At 37.0% G+C, this 24,900-nt stretch overlaps 1 protein-coding gene across 2 annotated transcripts; it reads left to right on the top strand.

Moving 5' to 3' along the window:
• The first annotated feature begins 10 nt into the window (after window positions 1-10).
• Window positions 11-19,383, top strand: LOC145787098 (serine/threonine-protein phosphatase 2A catalytic subunit beta isoform-like). 2 transcript variants are annotated; one of them, XM_082598822.1, is made up of 8 exons: window positions 11-154; window positions 1,187-1,316; window positions 6,003-6,212; window positions 6,998-7,171; window positions 8,796-8,885; window positions 12,814-12,975; window positions 15,697-15,815; window positions 16,533-19,383. In XM_082598822.1, the coding sequence occupies exons 2-8, from the start codon at window positions 1,200-1,202 to the stop codon at window positions 16,603-16,605; spliced, it is 945 nt and encodes a 314-aa protein (XP_082454948.1). In that variant the 5' UTR covers window positions 11-154; window positions 1,187-1,199; the 3' UTR covers window positions 16,606-19,383. The 2 variants fall into 2 exon arrangements, with proteins under 2 accessions (XP_082454948.1, XP_082454947.1); XM_082598821.1 differs by having other exon boundaries at window positions 1,171-1,316.
• Window positions 19,384-24,900: the final 5,517 nt, after the last annotated feature.

Below are 24,900 nucleotides of genomic sequence, written 5' to 3'. Positions count from 1 at the left end.
ATACAGAATATTTAAGTGGGGTTGTTTTTTATTTGTGGTGTGTAAAACAATATTTGTTACTCCTACCTACCATGCCAAAGTGCAGAATCATCGAGCAATGCACAAGCAAGGTATCTTCAAAGATGAATTCAGTTGTTCTATCTTGATTACTTTGGTAAGAAATTCTAGCTAGCTGGTGATCTTGTTATGTTAGTTTTTCACTGTTATCATGCACCGCATACGGTACATTATATTTGGGCAATTTCTATAAAAGCGTGCAGATTTGGGCAAATTTATGTTCTGCCCCCCCCTCCCCAAATGGTTTGGTCTCGTACGGCTATGTGTGCGATGAACCTTTGGCCTCTGTTTGGTCACATCAGAAATTCGGTTTCCAGTCCAGATCCTACTATTAAGAAGTCCATGCTAGAACACTACTTTGCTGAACAAGGAAAGTTTGTTCAACCAATTTCATGTTTGATTAACCAACCAGTATCGTCACTGTGTAAATTCTTTGTTACAACAGTCTAGTTTGTGGACCACTGTTGACTTAGTATATAAAATTTTACGTCAAAATTGTTGTTAATGATTTATCCACTGGGCCATCGTTGGTATAAGTTTCCATACAGCAGAGATAATTTCTAGTTTCAAACAAACTGAGAGCGATGGCCTATGTGGAAAACCGGTCAAGAAACATAATTGTGAAAGTAAACGTTTTTGCCTAAATTCATGATTACAAGTTGTTAGATTATTTGACTAATGAATTGCTCACATCTCTTGCTCTATCTACTGGTTGCATTTTATCCCTTGGCATGTTTTTAAACATTTTTTTGAAATGTGATTTCTTCCTAAATTTTCCACCATTTTGCGTAGGAAAACATTTTGTGCCATGTATAAAATGATTTCTTCTGAAACTTAAACAGGAAAGCAGACATTTGAAAAAATTTGAATGGCATATTTAAGTTATGAGAACATAAGTTTCTTATCACTAGAGTTGTTGCTGAGCGTAGTATCACCAGTTCATTTCAAATTGTTGCAAACATGTCCAAGTTATTACCATAGCCTACTCTGTCAAGGAAAGTACAGTTTAACAGCTAAATTAACACAACCAGAGTAACTTGATTGAATGCCCAGCATTGTATCTGCTCTTGTTTGTCTACAATGCCTAATCATTGTTCTCATATTTTCTTCAAGGTTATTTTAATTGTAGGCAATATATTAAAATGGAAGTTACAAACACAACTCCTCAACCAGCAAACAAAGATTTGGATGAATGGGTTGAACAGCTGTTTGATTGTAAACAACTCACAGAAAGTCAAGTAAAGACCGTTTGTGATAAGGTCAGCATTATATTTTTTAAATCTTTTAAGAATCAAGAGATTTTTGTCTGCATTTTTAAAATTATGTGGTCAGTCAAAATTAAACTTTTGACAAGTGTAAAAATTTTTCAAGACACAATTGTAATCAATTAAATGGTGTCATTCTTAAATTGGGGATTGGCAGCCTTATATAGTTAGTTTAGATTTATGAGTAAATTCCATAAGTGTTCTTGTCCAGTTTTTAAATTAGGTGACCATTTTATGTTCTCTTAATCTGTTCCTTAATTACAAGTTGATGTAATAGGTTCTTATTGCCATCCAAGTTACTGACTGGCAAGTTTTTCCTTACATTTTGCAAAACAACCACCTTTCTGTCTTTTATTCAGCAATTTCCTGTATGTTTAAAGTGCCCCTGACAGGTTGGATCCAAGTATAGTAACTTTTTAAAGCATTTCCTTGCGCAGAATCATACTTAGCAAACTTTTTAACCTTAACCTCGTAGCTCGACTGGTTAGGGCGTAATTTACATCAAACGACGGCTCCGCAGCGCCACCACAGGCGAAACTCCATATTTCATTGCTCTGGGACGACTTTGGTGGTATTACGTCATTGTAAGTCGGCGTTCTTAGCGACGGTTGAAACATACGTTTCCTAGATGTGATTGCTGGATCACAGTTTAGTCGGAGTTGGTACAAGCGGTTGCTTTTTTCAAAGATCTGTTGTTTTTACAGTTTAATAAAACTGTACTGGATACGATCCTACAAAACCTAAAATATACTTGAAGTGAAAAATGAAGAAATTGTACGAATCATCATTCATATTTAATTCATCATCACTATTCATAATAAATAAAAGTTCTCTCTCTCTCTCTCTCTCATAATGTGCCCTCAGTACGTACATAGCAGAGTCTATACATGTAAAAGCCTAGTTTACCTGTACAAGGGTACGTTTTTGTAAACGTTGTTGTTTAGAAGTGCTGAAATCATCATCAGCAACTGGTTGCATCTTTGCTGTTATAGATGGTAGCCTATGGCAGATTCCTTCAAAATGTAAAGTTTACTCAAGCCCATTTTTACTTGAGTGGTATTAACAAAATCATCTTCAGTGAAGTGAAGAGAACATATATGACTAGTTTTGTATGGCCCATCCTACTGTCGAACACTTGAAGAAAACTTCTACCATTTTCTTCTCAGCACCTTGTTTTGTGGGAAAGCGTAAAAAGAAACCACACGGTCTTTGTCACTGACACTGTCACATATTTATTTATAATTTATTTGCGTCAGACAAAGCTGTCCACATCGAAAACAAAACAACGAAATACTGTAATACACAAACTGAAAATGCACAAAGATCACAGAGAGCCACCTTGGATGCCGTCGGTTTAAAAGCTCACTAAATAGGCTATCTACTGTCACAAATTTACATATAATGAGCGTTGGAAGAATTGAAAGCATTCAGAACGATAAAAATAATCAGATGACATCATGTCTGATATAAAGCGATTTGAGGAGTGTATGCAATCGGTTAATAAACAAAAACATGTTTTTTCCTCAATAAAGCATCAAACGTAGTTACATTATTCATTACTTGATATTCACGGGCACTGACCTAACGAGGCAAATTGTGCAATATTCTGAAAGAGTCATTGTAAGCAACACGTAATCGTTTTATACTAGAAGATCTAAACTTGTTCCACAACTGGGATAAGTAAAACGACATACAATAAGAACGAAATAAACTGTTTTTTACAGCGGGTGAGCATTTAGAAAAATTGAGATTTTGCATTATTTGCAGCACAGTACTGAGAGCGTACTTGCCTTGAAATATAATTTTCATCTGAGAACTATCAATAAATACACCCAGATATTTTACAAAGTCTGTGAACACAATTTCAGATTTACCTAGATGTAGCAGAGGAGCACGTAAAAGATAAAAGTTTTTTGGGTAGAATGACATACCAAATAACTTTTTAGAATTGAAAGTAATTTCATGTTCAACAGCATACTTGTGGCAAACATCTAACAAATTTTGTAAGCCACACAAACTAGGCGAGATGCAGCAAATGTCATCAGGAAACATAATATGATTTAGACAAGAGTTGCCAACATAGCAACCAACTTTTGTTTTATTGAGATAAGAAAGCTGATCAATATATATATACGGCAAAAAGATAGGGGCTTAACACCCCACCTTGTCAGACTCCGCTGGACACAGTAAATGATTGGCACAGGTGACCATCCCACCTCACTTGCATAGTTTTTTTACTATAAAGGCACAAAGGTCACCAGTATTCCAATAAGCGAACAAAATAGATAGGCAGTAGGCACGTTACGTGTGATAAGCGTTTTAAACAATAAATGATGATTGACTTTGTCGAAGGCTTTTGAAGCATCCAAAAAGACAGAATATACAGGAGTGTCATGACTGATATAAGAGGACACTGGTTGTTTTATTAAAAAACACTCATTTCAGTACTATGACCAGACTTAAACCCAAATTGATTGTCACTGGTATTCCAGAAAGGCAATAGATGATTCACATAAAACGTTCAAACAGTTTTGAGATTACTGTGGCTAGAGCAATAAGTCTATAGTTACCTGAATCTTGAATGTCGCCATTCAAATTCTTTACAATCGGGACTAACACAGTGTTCAAGCAAGAATTTGGTACATTGCCATGACTAAGACACATATATATTAAAAAGTACACTAATATAAAAACAAATAATCAGCATAATATGTTCAGCTGAAATTTTGTCAGCACCAGCAGCGCGGTTTATGGCAGTTTGACAAGCAAGGAACCAATTGTGTCCATGTTGCAACAAAAGTTGTAATATTTATCCCTAGAAGAAATACATGAGTTAACAAATTCTTTTTCAGTGTTGGTTTTGCTAGAATTTAGCAAGGAGCTGTAATGATGTTTTCACATCTCAGCAATTGCTTCAGGACCTTTGTGCTCCACCAACATTTACAGGAAGAAAACTTTTTTTGCAAGTAGACTTTTTTACTTCCTGCCAAAATGACTTATGTGAGCTGTCCAAGTTGAGTGCTGAGGCAAGCACATTTGCTCTATGTTGTTCAGAGGCATGATTACAACGGCAAAAGGCTTTTTTAAACTCCTTTCGTTTGCTCTGCATCAACTCATATAGTTAACCATTTCACTGTTTCCCATTTTTCACCTACATGATGTAACTTTCTCTGGCAGTAGCATGAGCTTGCTTAACATGATTATTCCAACCAGGAACAGAAAATATGTTACATTTCTTCTTTACACCAACAAAGATTTTATCAGAAGCTGCTTTGAGAGCATCAGTTATAATATTATAGAAAGAGTCTATTGAGGCAACATGAGAAGCATCTGAACAATGAGAATTATTGCATTTAATACTTTCAGTTGGCAAGGAAATTTGGGATAGATATTTTTAAATACAACAATACACATGAACAACAATTTTTAAGCATTGCCTCAACCATAAATTAAAGGTAGCCTACTGTTTGTGAGATACTGTTGTTACACTGCAAATGGCTATAGACAGATTAGGACAAATAAAAAAGTATCAAAATTGTAGCCCTATGAAACTGCAATTTCAATTGAATTGAGATGCTGTTTGATAAAAATAAACTCAACCTATTTGATCAAAACCTGGTAGTAATAGTAAGTTAACTTTTCTATTTCGGTAATTCTTAATTTGCACATGCTTTAGACCAACAGAGCGCCACACATTCACGTTTTGCAGTAGCCGTACTATACCTAACAAAGTCACCAGTCACCACAGATTGTATCCTTCCAGCTTACGGTGACGTCACAGCGATGTTGCCGTTTTTATTTTCGCAATAGAATGAGTGTCAGATTCGCCGATGTCAACGAAAGTTTGCAAGCGTGTAACTTAGTAGCCTGTTGATATTTTTTACAATTTTCTGGTCAGGGAAGTTTGTTAGTGTCACCTTTTTGGTATCTTAGGTAAATTTCGCAAATTTATTTTTCTGTCAGAGGCACTTTAATCTAAATTGTTAACTGATGGTTCAAAGTATTGAATTGTAGGCCTATCAGAGGCGGCTCGCTAACTATAATATGTGCTGCGGTGCTGCAGCACTCCCATAAAGGCTTTCACAAATAGTTTCTCAAATATCTTAGCGTTTCTTCTGCCCAAAATGTATTTTATGTTCTCTGTTTATTATATATATATAATTGCTGACTGTTATAAGTGTAAATTATATTTGGAAACTCTGCGTGCTAGGAAATATGTGCTTGTGCTGTTTAGAAACAGGCCACGGGAGAACTTTTTGTCGAGTAGGTAATGAAAAAAAAACAAAAAACAAGCATTTTCTCTTTTAATTATTAAGAATGTGTTATTCACATATATGTTTGTTGATCGTATCTTTCAGAATATTAAACATTTGCAAAACTTATAAGCCAAGTTTTACATTAAACTTTTATCACAATTTAGAGCTAAAATATGCTCAGGATGCACAAAATCAAATGTAATTTTCTGAAGGAGACTCCCCCTTGCTGTTGTATTTGCCTTTGGCGGACGGGCGAAGCCCGGCCGCAGCATCCCCATTTCTAGGACTCACCAGCAGCATCCCCATTTCTAGGACTCACCGCCACAGCATCCCCATTTCTAGGACTCACCAGCAGCCGCCACTATCATCTGTGTATTACTGTCAATTCATTTGCTATCGCGTGACATTACTGCATGTGGTTTAGGCACGAGAAATTCTTCAAGGAGAATCAAATGTACAAGAAGTCAAATGCCCAGTGACAGTTTGTGGAGATGTTCACGGACAGTTTCACGATTTAATGGAATTATTTCGAATTGGTGGAAAACCTCCTGATACCAACTACTTGTTTATGGGAGATTATGTTGATCGCGGATATTATTCAGTTGAAACAGTTACTCTTCTTGTAGCATTGAAGGTGCCGCTATCTTGTTTGATTTATCAGCTTATCACTTGTTACACTTAAAATACGGTTTTTATTTTTATTGAAGTAGTAGCCTAATGTAATTTGCATTGCACATCTACATTGAGTTTGCACCTGTTATTGGTGCCATGTTTGTTATTTGCGATGGACAATTCAATCAAATGTAAAATATTAATAAAATTCTTTGTGTAGGCTACTTTGTTTGTGTACCGTATATATAAAAGTTATAAAAACGTACATTGGTTATGCCACAAAATCCACAATGACTTTTTCAGGCCATAATAGTTGCCATGACTTTAATTCTATGATGATTTATATATATGAGAAGTTTTTGATTCAGGTAATATTGCAACTGCGGTGGGATGGCGCAACGGATAAGGCGTTGGCTTTCCAATTATGCAAACCTGGTTCGACTCCCGGCTTCAGCTGGTTGTTGAAAACACCGCTCACCTCTACCCAGGGTGTAATAAATTGGGTGGGCGTAGTTGCTGAAGTAAAGGCGGCCGAGAGAAAGGAACTGGCCACCCTACTCTCCTTAGTGCCGAAGGCTTAGTACAATGAAAACCTTATCTTCTCATACCCGACACTTGAATCAAGTATGGGACCCCCCTTTACCTTTTTTAATATTGCAACTTGAAGAATCGCAACAACATGTCTTACTACATTTTGCTCACAGAAACTAAAATTATTTGTCACATATTCAGTAGAGTAAACCTTTGCTCAATGTGTGCTGTGCCTGGCAATTAAGGAAATATTATCTTTGCATTCCACCTTGGTAGGTGCGCTACAGACACAGAATTACAATCCTTAGAGGCAACCACGAGGCACGTCAACAAACACAAGTTTATGGCTTTTATGACGAGTGTCTCAGAAAATATGGAAACGCCAACGTGTGGAAATACTTCACTGATTTATTCGACTATTTTCCTTTGACTGCTCTAGTGGACAGCCAGGTGTGCACGCATGTTACCAGACCTCAAATCAACCGGTTTTACATTGATTTAATGTCTGCAGACATTGGTGAATAATAATATACATTCCAAATTTGTATGATGTGTATGCTGAGTTAGTTGTCTTCATTGAACATAGTTTTCAATTGCCAACTTCACGCTACTGTTTTTTTAGCTCTTGCAAGTAAAAAAAGGGTTTTTGAAGCCAAGGTTTTTACTTTTCTTGTTCGTGCTGTTACAAGCCTGATTGTCTCTATCCTAAGTTTGGCATGCCAGACGTCGGTGTTCTTGGAAAACAGGGCCTCTGAGAGAAATTTTCACAATGGGTACGTAGAGTCATTCCTGGCCCCCTTTGTCTTGGGCAAAAAGTGTAATGTTTGCTTAGGCGTATTGCACACCACACAACATTTTACTGCAAAATTGGACATCTGTGCGCAATAATAGTATCAGGCTGCAATAAAACTATTATTTTGTGTTGTGCATATCATGTGATCTGTCTCTACTCCCTCGCCAATTTGTGTATCCTGCATTGAATTCGTGTGTCAGTTGTTTATGGTGCTGTTGAGAGGGGTCGCTTATTGTACATCTTTAATGTAAAATTTTTAAATTCATTTTATATTTCTCTTAGATGTAGCTTATAATTATTTCTGAAGAGGTCACTACCGGTATGTCATGTCAAAAACGTTGGATTTAGTAGGCTAGTTTTTTGTGTGTTTAATGTTAAATCCATTAACGTTACTGAGTTATATGTATCTACAGTAGTACGGTACAAGCCAAGCTCTCTACCAAGGCTCAAACATAACATCCTGTTAAAACATAATCAAGTTAATCATCTGACCAATCCTAACCTTTCTTCATTAACTTTTGCATTCACCACATGCCTAGCACTAGCAGAGGTGAACGAGAGAAGTCACTTTTTTTGACTCCGGTCCTGCTCCGAAAGTATTCTCCGGCTCCTGCTCTAACTCCGAAATTCATTTTGAAGTGAAATAAGCGTGAAACTACCTCTGTCAAATAGTTTTTAAAAAACACAATAAAAAAACACCTGGGCTTTTTGCCTGGGTTTTTCTCAAACCTGCTTTTGCTACACTATGCCCCTCCCCCCCCCTCCAGGATAGGAGAATAACTAACTTTTATGATTTAATTTAGGGTGCTTTTAACAGAACATTTTTGCGCGTAAAGCTTCAAATTACCACTTTGGGCCCCTAATATGCTCGAAAGGCACTCGATTACCTTTCTGGGCCCGTTTGCTAGATTACGGGCCCGCAGGACTAAAGAATAACAACTTTTATGCTTGAAATCAGTCGTTTAAGATGGTTTTCACCAAACATTTTTGCGCGTAAACTATAAAACCACATTTTTGGGCCCCTCAACAAACACAGGCCTGGGCCTTCAAGGGTACGCCGTACCCTCCGTACCCCCTCTCATAGGCCCTGTTGGAAAACCGTTACGATCAATATATTTTTGTTCAAGCGATATAAGTTGGTCAATCGTCTTGTGTGCGTTGCTCAATTTTTAGCGTGTAGAATGTTCCATGTCTCTGTTTATGTGAATCATAATATGCATCATCATCATCCATAGCATGAACTGTAGGCCAGTATTATGACCTTTGCAATTGCATCTCCAGATCTTCTGCTTGCATGGAGGGCTGTCACCTTCTATTGACACTCTTGATCACATTCGGGCTCTTGACCGGCTCCAAGAAATTCCACATGAAGTAAGTAGCAAGAGGACAGGACCTGAAGGTGCTTTCAGTGCGTCCTTTTAAAAGCTTGCCCCTTTATGTGATGTTTTTCTAAGGCGTGTTTTTCTGTTTGTGGAAACGTGTACCCAGTGCTGTATTCGTAAAAAAAGCACAGAGTATACTGTCAGATTTGCTAAAATGATAAATAATAGCCTACACAACTTGCAAAATACTCATCTTTATTCTACCATAACTTAAATTATCAACATCAAAATTGGACGAGAGGTACCAAATTCTTTATTTTTTTATGAACACATTCCAAACAGCCTGCCGAGAGGAATCTACATCTTTACCCTCTTTACAAATTTGGGATCTAGTATCCTTAGCTGATCGGTGGTTTAGCGGCCAGGATCTTACATATTTTTAGCGGTAAATTGAGCCACAGGTGGTCCACAGCAATTAATAAACATCAATCAGCTCACATTATCAATGAGCAAGGATGCTCTTATACCTGTGATAATATTGTTCATTAAACTGAAACCACGTTCACATTCTGCTGTCGAACAAGGTAAAGTTGAAATAGCTGTCAAAACAGACTTCAAATTATTGGGCACAATTTCAACTTTTTCATTAAAGTCTCCCTTGGATTGAATGTATTTCATCAATGTCAAAGCGTTTACAAATTCTTCTCACCTCTGCTTCTCCATGACGCAAATTTCCTTCTATCATTTTTGCAGGTTGCAAGTTAGCAATATCAATCAGTAGCTGACCATTAGCTTATGTCGGCATTAGTGCAAAGTCTCATTTGCATTCTTCTAACAATGCTCTGAATGAATTGATTCGCGTTAAGCTTTTCTCAAAGCAGACTTTGTATTGTGACTTTATTTTAAATCAGGATACTTAACCATCTTGTTTGTTGTTAATTTTACTTTCAATTTCATCAGATGAACGTAGCAACTAGTGCTAGAAACGATAATTGTCCTGATGAACACCCAAACTTTTCTGTATAGCCTACTTAAACCCAACGTATTCGTTTTTGTCACTTGGAAACTTCGATCTAATGGCCGAAATGACGTCAGGAGGCGCACGGCTTGATCTACCAAGATAACCCCAGATCCACCGAACAAACTGTCTGTAGGAAATGTGCTTATAGCATCTGTAAAAACAACTTTTGGTTATATTTACTCTTGCTAGTTGCTACAGTAACTCGTTCACATTCAAAACAGCATTGCTTTTTAATAGTATGCTAATAATGTTGATAGGCTCCATTTAGGTAGCGAACCTGCATCGGGGTCCTCGCTGTGCTCCTGGTCTATACTGTTGCATGTAAGCGCTATGGGCAGTCTCGAGTATCCATGGGTTGAGACACACTGCTTCAAACCCTGGATGTTGGGTAACACAATTCATGCTTCCATTCTCGTTGAGCAAGGCTTGCATGCGCTCTGCTTCCACCTCATGGCAGCATACAGCTTCAGTTTGCACTTCCACTGTCATCCGTCACACAACAGGAACATGTACACCTGGTAATACATCCATTTGTTTTAACATTAGTAAAACCTTTTTCATTACATAGGGCTAAACATGGCAACATTCAACGAGAAAGCTAATTTCAATGAATTTGCACTGATAGTACAAACTTGTATTTCACAATTTCGTACAGATACAGCCAAATACAACTTGTATTGTTTCAGTGAATGTATTGTTTTCAGTCAAATCGGACTTGACAGATTGTTTTGTGCCATGTAAAAATTACAAAAATGACCGAGAAGGGACCTATGCACCAGTGCTTGCCGGAACTTATGCACCAGTGGTGCACAGGTCCCACTATTGAAATTGTCATGTTGTTTCATAGAAAATGCCAACATTTAAAGTCCCACACTCTATCGAGCTCTAAGAGTGATATTGAAATACCATTGTAGTTAGATGGCGATGTTTCTGAGGCTTTTACCTCAGAATCTGAGGAAAATACGGCGCCAGAAACAAATAGCACTGTTCCTAACACAATTGAAATTGACGCCTTTGCCGTTGCGTGGGTATATGGATCGCCAAACAAATTTAAGAACTTTATAGCTAAAGTTATTGCTGGGGCTGCTTCTGATAATGACTATGATGTGAAGTTTTGAAAAGGTCTGAAAAAGTTAAAAACTGTTTTGTGTATCCCCAACAAGAAGACTTAGCGTCTGTAGCTTACAAACACTTTGTTTGTGTGCTGCTACCACCTTCACCTGTGGCACAGACCAAACGTCTATCTGGAATCTGGAATTTTTCTATTGATTTGTCGTTTTATGATATTTAATTGTGCATTTAAAGGTGTGCCCACTGACCAGAAAATAGTCCAAGAGAGAGGCGAAAGTAGTTGCTTTTTTATACATAATTTTTGTTGTAAATTTACAAAAACAGTGAAAATCAAATGTGGGTCATGGGGAGGTGCACTAGATTTGTTTTTAGTAATTTTATTTTCTTTTGAGTAACTGGTGCATAGGTCCCTTGAGGTAGTGTATTGTGGGACCAATGCACCACTTTCACAGAAAATTTCAAATGCTTAAAAAATGTTGAAAAAATATATCAATGTGATTGTTCTTTGCGTATGTGATGCATATCGGTAAACTGTACATACTGTGAAACTTTCAATGCAATGCATGCTAAAATAAATTATATCATACAGACCAAAAAAAGTAGAAATTGGTGCATTGGTCCCACATCTCCCCTACATCAAATAAACTTTCGAAAATAATGAAGGCTGTATCAAATGCCATGTAGTCAAAACGGCATGTCTTCATATTCCTAACGATACTGATTGGTAGGACCTTGTTTGCAGTACAAACCCCATTTTGCATGGGTACCAATGTCGGAACAGTTTTTAATGTATCTCCGAAGCGGGGTACGTTTTAGACCGTCGCTTGAGAAGTGGTTGCATTTTTTTCTTTGACTCACACCATTCCTCAACATCTTTAGCCCTCTTCATACACCTGCTGAGATACATTTCCGCGATTGGTTTTCTTGATTTAATTACTTACCATTATTCTATTATTACAATATGGGTTAGGAATAAGTTGTCGCAATCTGTGGCATAAAAACGATGTTAGGAAATGAATTAGGGTGATCGCTTAATGCTGATGTAAAGCCGCGATTTACTTACTTTGGATACTTGATACTTCAATCTTGAAAAAATAAGTCATCGTATTAATTAGTCCATTATCATTCTATGTAATACCTCATGAAGGCAAGTTGGCCAACGTACCCACTACTACCCACCCATGAAATGGGCCAATTTCCCTGCATGGCAGCCATATTGTAAAAAATAAAAAAATGTAAAAACAAAAATTGATGTCAAACTATCGAGCTTCTAACAACGGCTTCACCGTCTAAGTGAGCCTGAATAACTACCCTAGCGTTGCACTCACAAAATAATAACCTTTCTTATATAGTAAGAAAAAACCCACACGACATCTAAAAAATTCTAAAATCCAAAAATTTTAAATCCTAATTTTTCATACAAAAATCGTGCTCACATGTTCATACTGCTTGCTAGAGCCTCCCAACCTGGTGATAAGGTAGTTTCCACGGCATTTTCTCGGTATGCGTATGATACGTCACAATAACGATTGTACTTAAAAAATTATTTAGAGAGAGCCAACTTACCTGAGTCTCCCCCTTCGAGACTGAAGTTCAATGGATAACATGGATAATTCATACATTAGGAATCAGTAAGGATAGCATAGGCAATTAGGCACTCTCTTTGGAAAACCAGAGGGTATACTATTAGTTGCTCGAAAAAACAGAGTATGCTGCGTATACCCTCGAATACAGCACTGCGTGTACCTCTGTTTTGCAACGTAGGCCTACATCAAAACAAAAATGCAACTTTACTAAACACGTTCTCTGTTCAGTCTACAGAACCAAATCGGAATATTTTAAGTTTGTTATAAATTAAAGCTTATGGACTTGCTTATACACCCAGGGTCCAATGTGCGACCTTCTTTGGTCTGACCCAGACGACAGGGGCGGTTGGGGCATCTCTCCCCGTGGGGCTGGATACACCTTTGGCCAGGACATTTCTGAGGCGTTCAACCACCACAACAGTCTGACTCTCATATCTCGAGCCCATCAGCTGATTATGGAGGTGAGCTGATGGCGTTTTTTTTTCTTCTGTAAAACAATAACAATTACAGCTGTTTTCTTTTTAACACAACTGAACTGCTTTTTACTAACTGTGGAAGACGTCAGGTATTTGCAGTCCAATCTAATAAGCTGTCGAGTTGGTTTGCTGGGGAATCATCTAATTGTACTGTATGTTGTAATCGCTTAGTTTGTACTGAACTCAAGATCTTGAGCTTCGCCATAACGATTGGTACGACGACTTATAATAATTAACAACCAGCTACCGTATTCTTTTGGCTCGAGGCAGGGACTTTCCTAACAAGTTTTCTTACGACTAGAATGTTACACTGGACAATGTCCAGTGTAACAAAAGATGAGCAGTACAAGAAAGCTAATACTATTGTACAAAGTCTTCATGTGGTCAACGATGCCGCCGAGAGAGGGGTAATGCTATGCCATGATTTTTTGGGGCAGCAGAGAGAGAAGATCGTCATCAAGATATCCTGCAAGAGGTTGAGAATGCCAGATATCAGCTACCAAATCAAAGAAAGAAAAATCTGAAATCAGCATCGTGGTTTCTAGCATTATAAATTAATGCAATACTACCTTACTGCTTTACCTTGCAATGTGTGGAATGTTTGTTTCTGTTGAAATTAAATATGCAAATTACAATAGTTAGCAATTATTTTAAAAGTAGGTATTAGTTACACACTTACACGGTTATAGAACAAGTTTTTTAAATAAATTTTATGTATATTATATACCATTAATGCCAAATAATTCTTGTCGTACAAGAGAAAAGTAGTTTTTTCTCATTATCTTTATTTCTCAAGGATATAGACCTATATAATGTTAGAAAGACTAATATAAATATGAGGTTTCTGGTCATTTTGAGCTATAAATCAACTCTCTAGCCCAAGTATAACTGTAGATACTGTAAAATCGTGATTATCGGGGCCATCGAGGGGGTTAAAAAGTTTGGGGGTGACCTGCTACCCCTAAACATTGTTTATTTTTCCTGAAATTTTAACAGATTGTTTTATACCCCTAACCTCCCCACCAAAAAAGTAGGGGTCAATCGATTCCAGTTTTGAAAATCATAGGGCACCAGCCGCACCCTACTGGACATAGCTCGAAGCTGCAGGTCTTTGTTTGACTCTCTTTAGGAGCTAACATCAGAATAAACCTAAATGTAATGACGTCAGAGGTGGGAGTCAGACGAAAACATCATGCAACTTCGAGCTATGTGCAACATTCTACTCGCAGTAATCATATTTTTACCACCAATCATTTCTTCAAATTAACTCCTCAGCACAACCAACCGGATAAACTACGTATCATATCACCACTTGTCCCCTGGACAAGTGAACTTGCTCCGCAGAAACCGGAAAGGCGTCACAACTCACTAGTTAGCAAGTAGTTGTTGTGAAGAAGCGACTGTTTCCTTCATTGTATCAATGTAGTTTTTGCATCAGCCGTTTTCAAAATAATTCGAAGCATAGTATTCCAGTGCGGTGACCTCATACAACAAGGTGTGTTGCCCTGAAGACGACAAATTTTAAATCCTTTTTTTTGCTCAACAAGTCATACTTCCTGACATTGAGCAGCAAGCAAAGAATAGATATTGGTTGTAGATTGGGTCAGTTAGAAAGGTGCGTGTCGATTGCCAATATATTGCATCAGCTGAAATGCTGATTCATGAGAAGCCGTGGCGTGACTTCGATTGCGTGGGATTCTTGATACAAGCTTGGTTTACGAGTGTACTTAGTGTGTAATCATGTACTTGTTAAGATGATTCATAAATACGTTACTTCAATTCTGCAAGCTCTGCTATCACAGAAGTAGGAGTAATCCCAGCCTCCTTTACACTGCCAAGATCTGCTAGCGGAAATGGGTCTTTGGAAAGTTTATTCTATTATATGTATATGTTTTAATATTGACTTGTGTGTCATATATACACGTTAACAACCAATTCTTTTCGATTTACGACTGTTTTTATACTGGCGCGTAATCGTTCTTTAAATTTCCACTTTGACCCTGTCCTGAAATTTCATTGGTGACTTGTCCCAACTTTTTTTTAATTTTGATTTTTTTTCCTTACCCGAAGTGAGAGTTACTTGTTTTATCTTTATCATTCTTATAAAGGCAAATTCATCATTTATCCGACACAAAAACTACTGGTTGCTGTAAAAATGTAACTGAGACTATTGCAAAGCTTCAAAGGTGTTTATTTCAAGCTCTTTTTTGTCGTATCCAGGCGTAAGTTCAGTGTTTGAAGATTAGTGTACGGAAAGGCAAAGAAGCCATTCTTCGTGTCCACCTTCATTATTCATGTATCCCTTTAAGTGTCCTTCCAAAGACACAGCCGCGTGCTCATGAGCGGTGTCTAACTGGCGCTCTTTTCGAGTGCCGTTTCAGGGCTCTCACCACACGGCTATGCAGCTGACAGCTTATTTTAATCTAAAAGTGATCCGTTGAGCAATGTAGCCCTCACCGAACGAATGATCCTACTTGGTCTTTCCGCATCGTACTCGTGCAATGGTTTATCGCGTATCCTGCGTCGGCAGTTCTGCACAAACCCGTGAATACGAATTGTCATGTGTTAAAAATATCTGCAGTGCTTGCAGATATCTCAAAGATATTGCATCATAGTTTTTTTCTTACACTGCAAACGTTGTTTATTGACACTCCACCCAGTTGTTTCTGGAGCTGGATTGTGATGACATGTTTGAACTTTGTTTAGGGATACAACTGGAGTCACGATCGTAACGTGGTAACCATATTCAGCGCACCCAACTACTGCTATCGGTGCGGGAACCAGGCGGCTCTAATGGAGTTGGACGATACACTGAGATATTCTTTGTAAGTTGCGCTGCTTGAATCGTATGTAGGTTGCTTTGCAAGGCTGTATGGTGAGACGCCGACACTTGTGTGCTGCTGCCATGGTAAACGGGCAATTATAGACTGTGCTGCTGATCTTATAGACCAGAAATTGCCTTTAAAAATATATTTAATATATAAATAAAAGAAACATTAGTAGCCTTAAGTGTAAGTTTGTTGTTTATTTGCATGTTATAATGAATATAATAGCTTAATATAATTTCCATTTGCTTATAATGGAACAACCGATTGAAGTTTGCAAGCGCAGTTCCTCTTTTTACGATTGTATTCTTACTGGTTTAAAATAGCTGGAGCCGATTTGGCTGATTCGTGTTGTCAAAGTGAGGTATTTGGTTTCTGTTGATATTTAATATGTCTAATGTGAGAGAACATAAAGCCTATGTTTATTGTTTATCGTATGGCTTTCAACCATGTTCCTAAACCATAACAGTTTAGCAAAAAATATTTGCGCTTGCTAAATCCTTTCCATAACTGTGCTAAATAATACCATATCTTGAGGTGCTTTTTCTTATCAATCCGCTTCGATTTATTGATTGCAACTTAAGAATTCCGTTGGGCAAAATTCAAGCATTACAGTACTTATATAGAGCCTTGTATCACTAGCCATAGCTAGGATGTTTTTGGTTTATAATTTATATTGAAGTAAAGGGTCAACTAATCAATTTGTTGTCTTTTCAGCTTGTTATTTGACCCTGCTCCTCGCCGTGGAGAGCCGGATGTGACCAGACGTACACCAGATTACTTCCTCTAGATGGCATGCATAATCACGCTTCACTGTTGATAATGTAGATAAAAAATTATTGTAGTCTCAAAGCCGTACCAATTGCTACTGAACTTTTTGGGGCCAGTGGTGAAACAATGTTATTTTGAAGGAATTGATATCGACAATATACTTTTGTGATAATACTGGCTGCTTTCCTTTCACCAAATGTTGTATTACTGCACATCAACAAGCCCAACTTTTAAAGCTGAATATATTTTAATATCACATTTCAATAAACATTTGAAGATCATGATTGTAGGATTGCTGTCAAACTCTTGTAACCAATGCTGAAGTTTGTAAATAAATTACAAAAAGTTAAGACTCTATACCAGTTAAGAGCCTCATGTAACAATCAACATAAATCAATGTATTATTACGTATCAACTACATCAAATGACACTTTATGCGAAATATATTTAACCAATCAACATTATGTTTGGTACTGCACCTCTGGTGATGCTTGGTCATAGAAAAGGTCTTGGTGTTTTAAAGCATCATCTGAGTCGCGTGATCTGGTGGAATCGCTTTCAACAGACATCTCGCTCAGCCAACACTATGGCACTTCTCTTTTTAAAATAGAAATATCGCTTTCCTACTTCGTAATTTGAAACAATGTGCAATTTTTTCCAGCTGCGACATTTCACAGCTACTCAATAAACTCTGCAGGATGTATTTTTAAAGTTTAAGTGTCATCTCACCTGTCCAGTGTCCACCAGTTGGCGGTGGAAAATATTGTACAGAAATAAATGCCAATAAAATTGATGTTACAATATAAAATTAAAGGAATAGACCATGGTGACTTTTATACAGAGGCCATGACAATGTTCAGTTTAAAATTTGATTGAAGGCCGATCTGTTGGTAGCCAAAATCGCTAGTTTGGTACAAGTTGATAGTTTGTGTATTAATTAATAAATAATTATAGTCTTTGTGTATATTTTCAGTTACTGTTGTTACCATTTAAATAATGGAGTAGACTTTGGCACTTGTGCTGAAAATCCAAAAAACATCAGGTACGGTACCACTGGTAACTGGAAAAAGATTTGTTATTTTTTAAACGTAAAATTAGAAGTTTTATTTTGCTGGAATTTGAGAATTTCTCTGGGTAACTTTCCGTTTGTCATAAGAGGATGTGACCGTGTTTGCCGAACGACGCATTACATTTTTGCTTTCAACAAGTTAGTTTGGTGGCTGTAAAAAGTTACAATACTTCTTTAAAAAATGGTTTCATCAATGTTCAGTTAACTTTTAGGCAGTGTTTTTTTTGCAGGCAATTTTAGTTTGAAATGAAACGCTTCTGGGTAGTATCTAACTCATACCCTTGGGGATACCAGCCCGAGAAACATCGCACGCGCCACTGACTCAGTTGAATAACAATTGAATTTAGAAGTTATATAGGCTAGGCACTTTTTTCTTCTCTCGTCTTTGCTTTGAAAAGGAATACGTCATGACCGGCAAAATAGTGTTTCAGATTAAAAGACCGGAGCCGGTCAAATAGCCACTGCCTTAAAATTCTTAACTATAACTATTTTTAAATTTTCTTTTTTACATGTGCTAGCTGAAGATGCTATTACTATAGCGAAATCGATTCTTAACTTAATAAATTAGACTAAGAGGTTAGATTGTTGTGCAGATGCCAGCATTTGATGAATGCAAAATAACAGTACTATGACAAGCAGTGTATGTTTTGTCGTTGCAACCACAACAAAAAAGAGATTGTTTTTATAAGCGTTACGTACTGCTTGCAATTATGTAATGCTCTTGGTTTACCAATCGAGAAGACATCTTGCCGCTGCATTACAAATAGGCTAAATCACCGCTCCGGCAGTTTGAGCACTTTAGCAAGATGGGTGAAAGTACCCAAATGTGGTACCTTTCCTACCACAAATAAAAAAATCATCACACTGTGGTACTTACAACTACAACTTTTCTTTACTTACAACTTTCTGTTGCAATAAGGCATTCCTGTTTAGTGTACTGCACTTATAATGCTTTTAAATTTAAATGTTTATTAAAGAATTTTTACAATGATTACATATCATCTGCTTATTTCTCTGCACAGTTTTTTTTTTATGTTGCCCTGTGTTATTATTCCACTGTTAATGTATTATGTAAAGTGCTGGTATTGTGCTATATGTGTTAATGTTCTTAATTTTGGGTCTTTTGTTTAAATGTTTGGGTGGCAGCTGACTTTGGTGACCTTTAGGTCTTTCGCTGCTATCCTTGTTGTGCGAATTATTTGTGTTTAATGTGTTTTTGTATATTTTTTCTTCTTTTTTGCCAACAAAACAAAAAATAAACTGAACTGAGGAGACCTTAAGGTTGAAACAGAGGCATTCTGTCTGCAGTAATGTAATACTCTTGGTTCGCTAATTGAGCATTTTGCTAGCGGACATCTTGCCGTTGAATTGCGCATAGCTCACCGCTCCGGCAGTTTGAGCACTTTGGCAAGATGGATGAAAGTACCCTAATGTGGTGCCTTGCCTACCACAAGTAGAAAAAATCACCACGTTGCTTTACCTTTATAGTAGCCTAATAAGGGATTCCTGTCTAGTATACGATTTACTGCATTGATTTACATTAATTTAATGCTTGAATGTCAACAATGCTTGTTGCTCTCATTTACAATTGTTTGTGTGTACGTTTTACATGTCTGTGGTATGCTGTGCATTTCACATTTGTTTACACTCTATGGTAGCCTACAGTACCGTACATTTGCAGTTTTTGCGCACTCATATACCAGTAAACTTTCCTTTATTTGTCTTGTGCAGCCGATAGCCTATAGATTACAGTACAACAATTAGGCTAGCTGTTGATAAATTTTTAGTGATATAAAATAAGGTAAATGAAAAAATCCTACCTATTGCTATTTAAAAATTGGTAAATAAGGGGACTTGAATTAAAATTGTTGATTCATTTGGTACCGTATTTACCATTTTACATTTACAGTAGGCTACTATTTGCGTTTTTGCATACAACACCTCCAAGCGGAAATTTGATGCATGGAACTTCCATGACTGAACTCTTGTGTAAAATTTTGACATGCTCAATGCTCATCGGTTTAACAAAGAAAAACGTAAACAGTAGGGAAAACATAAAGTGGTTGCAACAAATGAGAGAATAAAAATGCCACTTTCTTAATTGTTAGTTAGGGAACGTTCAAATATTACGTAACGCCTTCGAGGGGGAGGGGGGTTTATGCTAAGCGTTACGTTAGCGTCACATCGGGGGGGAGGGGGTTCAAGCAAAACGTTACGTAACGCTTTCGAGTACGAAATGGTAGTTTTTTGTGCTGAATTCGTAGTGAAAAAGCGTTACATGGGGGAGGGGGGGATTGAAAAAAGCGTTACGTTGGCGTTACATGGGGGAGGGGGGGGGGGTCAAAAATTCGGAAAAAAAGCGTTACGTAATATTTGAACGTTCCCTTACTCTTTTTATTCTCTCGTTTTCGTGAACTAGCCTACATTAGTTTTTTCTTTACCTCTTAGGCTACGTTTTTCTTGGTTAAATCTATGACCATGATAAAATTTTTACCAAAGAAAACATAAACTAACTTACAAACGCCAAACAAAAGGACATGCTCTTGGTTGACGTAATTTTTTGCCGAACACATAAAATACAGATATACCTTATCAAGATAATGCTATACGGTAATTAATGTAAATTCCACTTATAAACTAGAAATAGGCAAATTTATGTTCAAATTTTTTATTAACAAACTACCGGGAAACTTCAAAACTTTCTTCACACATGTACAGTAGCAGTAGGCTATCATCTATACATAGCCTACGTATAACATCCAACCAAGATGCGAAGCTACAAATACGAGGCGCCAACTGAAGATACGACGTTGTCGCGATAAAAGCCATTGCTTTTCTAAGCTATTTACAAAGCCTGCAGTTACCATATAAGCACAATGATGATTAACGTTTTGCAATATACAAGTGACTGACATCTTCTCTGTTTTTATTTCCAACATTTTGCATGTGTAAATGACTTGCATCTTCAGTTACGTTATTAAAAAACAATTGTAAAATCAAGAAATATGTAAAGTTCTACGATAAAATAACCCCCAGCCGGTGGGTTGTGGGCCGTGAGTGCCTAATTATTAATCAAAGGGATGGGCATTGGCCTATTGTCACTGTCACTAATCACATGGCCGACATTTCTGAATTAGCCCCCCCCCCTAATTTTTTTTTGGGTGCGCTACTGCGTGACACCATTTCTTTCAATCAAGGTTGTTTCAGTTTTAGGCTACCAGCCAAAAAAAAAACTGGCAAAAAACACTTTGCAATAAACTTGTAAATTCTTTTCTCCATATTGGGACTTTAGTACAGCAATTGTTTGTATAAAAATTATTACATTTTAACCATATGCAGTCCAATGTTTTTGCAATTTGTTTTAGATATCATAAAACCAGTTTATAATACGTGACAGGATGTTTAAAAAAATTTGACACCATTTACCTTTGAAATGTATTGAAATCATTGTTGTAAAAAACCCATAAACATATGATTTTTCACAACCTTGGATCAGTTGTCAAGTAGATATAACAGAAAATATATTTCGCACTTGCTATAGTGCATCGTCAGTTCTCATAAAGGGCAGTTAAAGCCTACAAGCGTGGACGTCGCCATAATAGCATCGTTCACGCTACAAGTTATAATATCTTAAATAACAATAGGCCTACCGCCTACAGTGACGCAATAATGTCAAAACATGAGCGTAAATACTGAAAAAATGCTGAATACCTAAAACCATGGCGACCTATATACAATTTTATGTACACAGATCGCCATGTCTAAAACCTAAACCAAGCCGGTGTAACGGTCCAGGAGTTACTGCGGTCTGAAAGTTACCGTAACTTCTGGACCGCGTATACGCAGTCTGAAAGTTACTGCCAGTCCAGAAGTTACTAAAACAGGGTTTTCAGATTTGTATAAATGATTTCAACATTGGAAACATGTTGAACTTAAAGACTTATCTACCATTGCATCTTAACAACATGATTTACAGCAGAAACGTAATTGGGAATGAAGTAAAAATAAGTTGAAAGATGAGTTTTGTACCAGAAATTGTTGCTGTTTTGGAATGAAATTTTAATTTGTAACCTAACAATTTACGTAGGCTATCATTTTAACCTGATTTGTTTGTATTATACCATTTGAAGTTGTGTCCGTGCCTAACGTGCGTTGGCAAATAAATTTGCATGGGGAGGTGATTGACTAGATGACCACTTAGCCTATAGTCTTTTGCTGTCATCCTGATTGTGCTATAATGCAACCTACGATTCACAATGTAGTATTATGAGTGTTTTATTGACTCGTTGTAGGCTATATGGCTCTGTTGAAACAAATAATTTAATTGATCATCGCTACAAACATTTCAAAGTTAAGTTAAATACAGTTTAATCACTGTTGGTACATTCGACCCTAAATCGTGGCTATAGGCCTACGTGAATCGGTGGCATTTAATAGGCTACAGGCCTTAATACATCGTGCAAAGTTTGCATTTGAAGGCTGATGACTTGTTAACTGCTGGTCTTGAGTTGTAGTTGACGAACATAGTCTTTGACTATATTTTATGTAGGCCTATTTCATAAAAGTTAAAACCAAAGTTTTCCAGTGAATGAAGCACTGAGCCAATTTTTGGTCTGGTTTCTCATAACTACCGTTTTGAAGAAATATAATGTAACTTAGGCTACATGTAGGCCAACCGGTAGTCAAAACGCCATCAACCTTCAGTGAGTAGGCTATCACAGTCTCACACGAGGGGAAGGCTTTAGCTTTTACGAAAGTGTTGAACACTTTGAGATTCCAATGAATTTCCGTTGGACTCTCATCGAAAACACGTGGCACGAAACTTAAAGTCTAGAATTATGGTTTCGTGGTGAGAATATTTATCCTTGAGATTCATCTTTCGCATACTTGCAGAGGGTTTAATCTACTGACCAAGTGAAGTTTCAGTCCATTTACAAGTTTTCCCAAAAGAATTTCGAAAAAGCACACCCACTTACAATAGCAGTAACTTTTGGACTGCTTCTGCGACGTTGCAGACTTGCACTCTGGAAGTTACTGTCAGTCCAAAAGTTACCAGCGGTGCCCGGCGTTTTCACAATCGATAGAAAAGCGAAAATTGTTTCACCTAAGTGTAATGAATTCATTGCTCTCAAACGAATGCAAGCTTTTCTGTTAACATTACAAAATACTTATAATTATTAATCTGACCCAGGCATATCTATAACTACGGGATTGGAAACTATGTGGAACTCAAAACCATTTTATACACCAGTAGGGTCACTTTTCTTTGGGCGCTGCTTTGATAAATAATCACATAAATTGATCACCTCAAAGGGCAGCAAGTAGTAGGTTAACGAACAACCAAAAGTGTAACAATCAAGTCACCTGCTGTAAATTGTAAGGACTACGCTTGCCTGGTTTGTTCATTTGTTTGTATTCCATTAGTGCAGTCATGATGTAAGCTTATTTTGTTTGGTGCTTAAAAAATTTCCAGAATGGCTATTGGTTTAAGTTCTGATGACATCGTAAACGAATTGGTTTCGTACTGGATTGGTCTGTGAACAAGTTGATGATACAACAGCATATTTCACTGATTGCTGAACACTCCTCATTTACTTCTGATCCGATTTGCAGTAGGCCTTACCAAAATGCTAAAGAACGACAGTAGGCGGTTTTTGGACTCGTTGCATTCTTTCATTTTTGGATTCATCATTTTTTTTCTAGCAGCGTAAATGTACTTTTACAATCGATTAAGTTTTAATGTGAGTGTACATTTTGTATTATTATTGTAAAATCGAATTTTGCATATCTTTTAGTCAGTATTTTATTTTGTTAATCTTTCTGTAATCGTAGTAATGTGATGACCCTACTGATGTATAGCACTGGATAGAGTTTCCAATCCCGTAGTTATAGATATCCCTGATCTGACCTTTTGAGAGGTTAAACATTTAATTATTTTTCAAGACAAAATTTAAATGAAATATTTGGCAACTCTTGTAACTTTTGGCATGCAGTAACTCTTGGACTGCTACACCGGCGGTAAAGTAGGCCTACTTATCAAATAGATCAACGAGAATTGATGAAAGAGCGGTGAGCAAAGCCTGCAAATGTAGCGTCGTGGTAAATTACAGCTAAGAAAATAAATTATATGCGAAACACGGCAGTCAAAGACAGCGATAAACAAACTAAGCAGAGCGATAAATAATTAAATGTAGCGTTGTGGAAAACAAGAGTAGACAAAGACGGCAGTGAATATTAAGGCAGTAAAATATTGAAAAAATATAGCCTAGTGGAGCGTCAAAAAGTTAAACTTGTAGCAAAATTAATTTTTGGATATTTATTTTGGCATGAATCCATTTATCTTCACAAGCATCTAGATTATCAATATTGGGTTGTTCAACAAATGTGACATTGTAGCATTGGGAAAGTTGTGGTTCAGTTCTTAGATCATGAAATACAGCAAAATGTTTTAATAACGCGGCCCTGCCATTATTAGACGAAAAATCGAAAGTGTTCCAAGTTGCACGATGGCCTGACCAGCGAACTAAAAATTTATTAACAGTTTGTCCAACATATTGTTCATGGCAAAGTAAACATGTTGCTACATAAATCCCATAATTGCTGCAATTGAGTTCCTGTTTTGACCTAAAAAGTCTTTGTGAAGTGCTCAAAGTCGTTGTACGCAGTGGCGGCTCGTCTATAGAAACTGCAAAACTGCAGCACCCCCTGCACATTTCAGAATTTTATTTTTTTTATTAATTTCACGTTTTTTTTCATTTTCTCTATAGATCCTATCGACTAGAAGTTTCATAATTTCTGGATTTTAAAAAGTATTATGATTTTTCAAGTTTTATATTTGGAAGCTCTGAACTGCAAGCTCTGCAGTTGTGATTTTATAAAAGAAGAACAAACAGGAGTCGTGACGTCATTTTTAGCTGAGGTTGCTTTAAAACTCGACGATACCGAACTGCAAATTTTGCAGTTGCTGGTCAGGCTAACTATTGTTGCAAGTATACTTCATCGTTTTCAAGCACAATGTTAGGTGGCTGTGACTGATGCTGTTACATGGTTAGACTGATATGCTTTGCTTTCTGCACAAAAAGATAAAGCTTAGACTAGATTATCTTGATTGAGCTTAGACTAGGACCTAGTCACAGTTAGGTTATCATTATTGTTCTTCCTAAATTGAATTTAAGCTAGGTTCTTTGTTTACTTGCGATAATAAGTTAAGGTCAAAGATCTAGGGGTGTAACTGTAAGAACAACG

Source organism: Aplidium turbinatum, chromosome 18 (genome assembly GCF_918807975.1).
Source record: "Aplidium turbinatum chromosome 18, kaAplTurb1.1, whole genome shotgun sequence".
NCBI classification, from domain to species: domain Eukaryota; kingdom Metazoa; phylum Chordata; class Ascidiacea; order Aplousobranchia; family Polyclinidae; genus Aplidium; species Aplidium turbinatum.
Note: the sequence above shows the minus strand (reverse complement) of the source record. Positions and strands in the feature narration are given on the sequence as shown.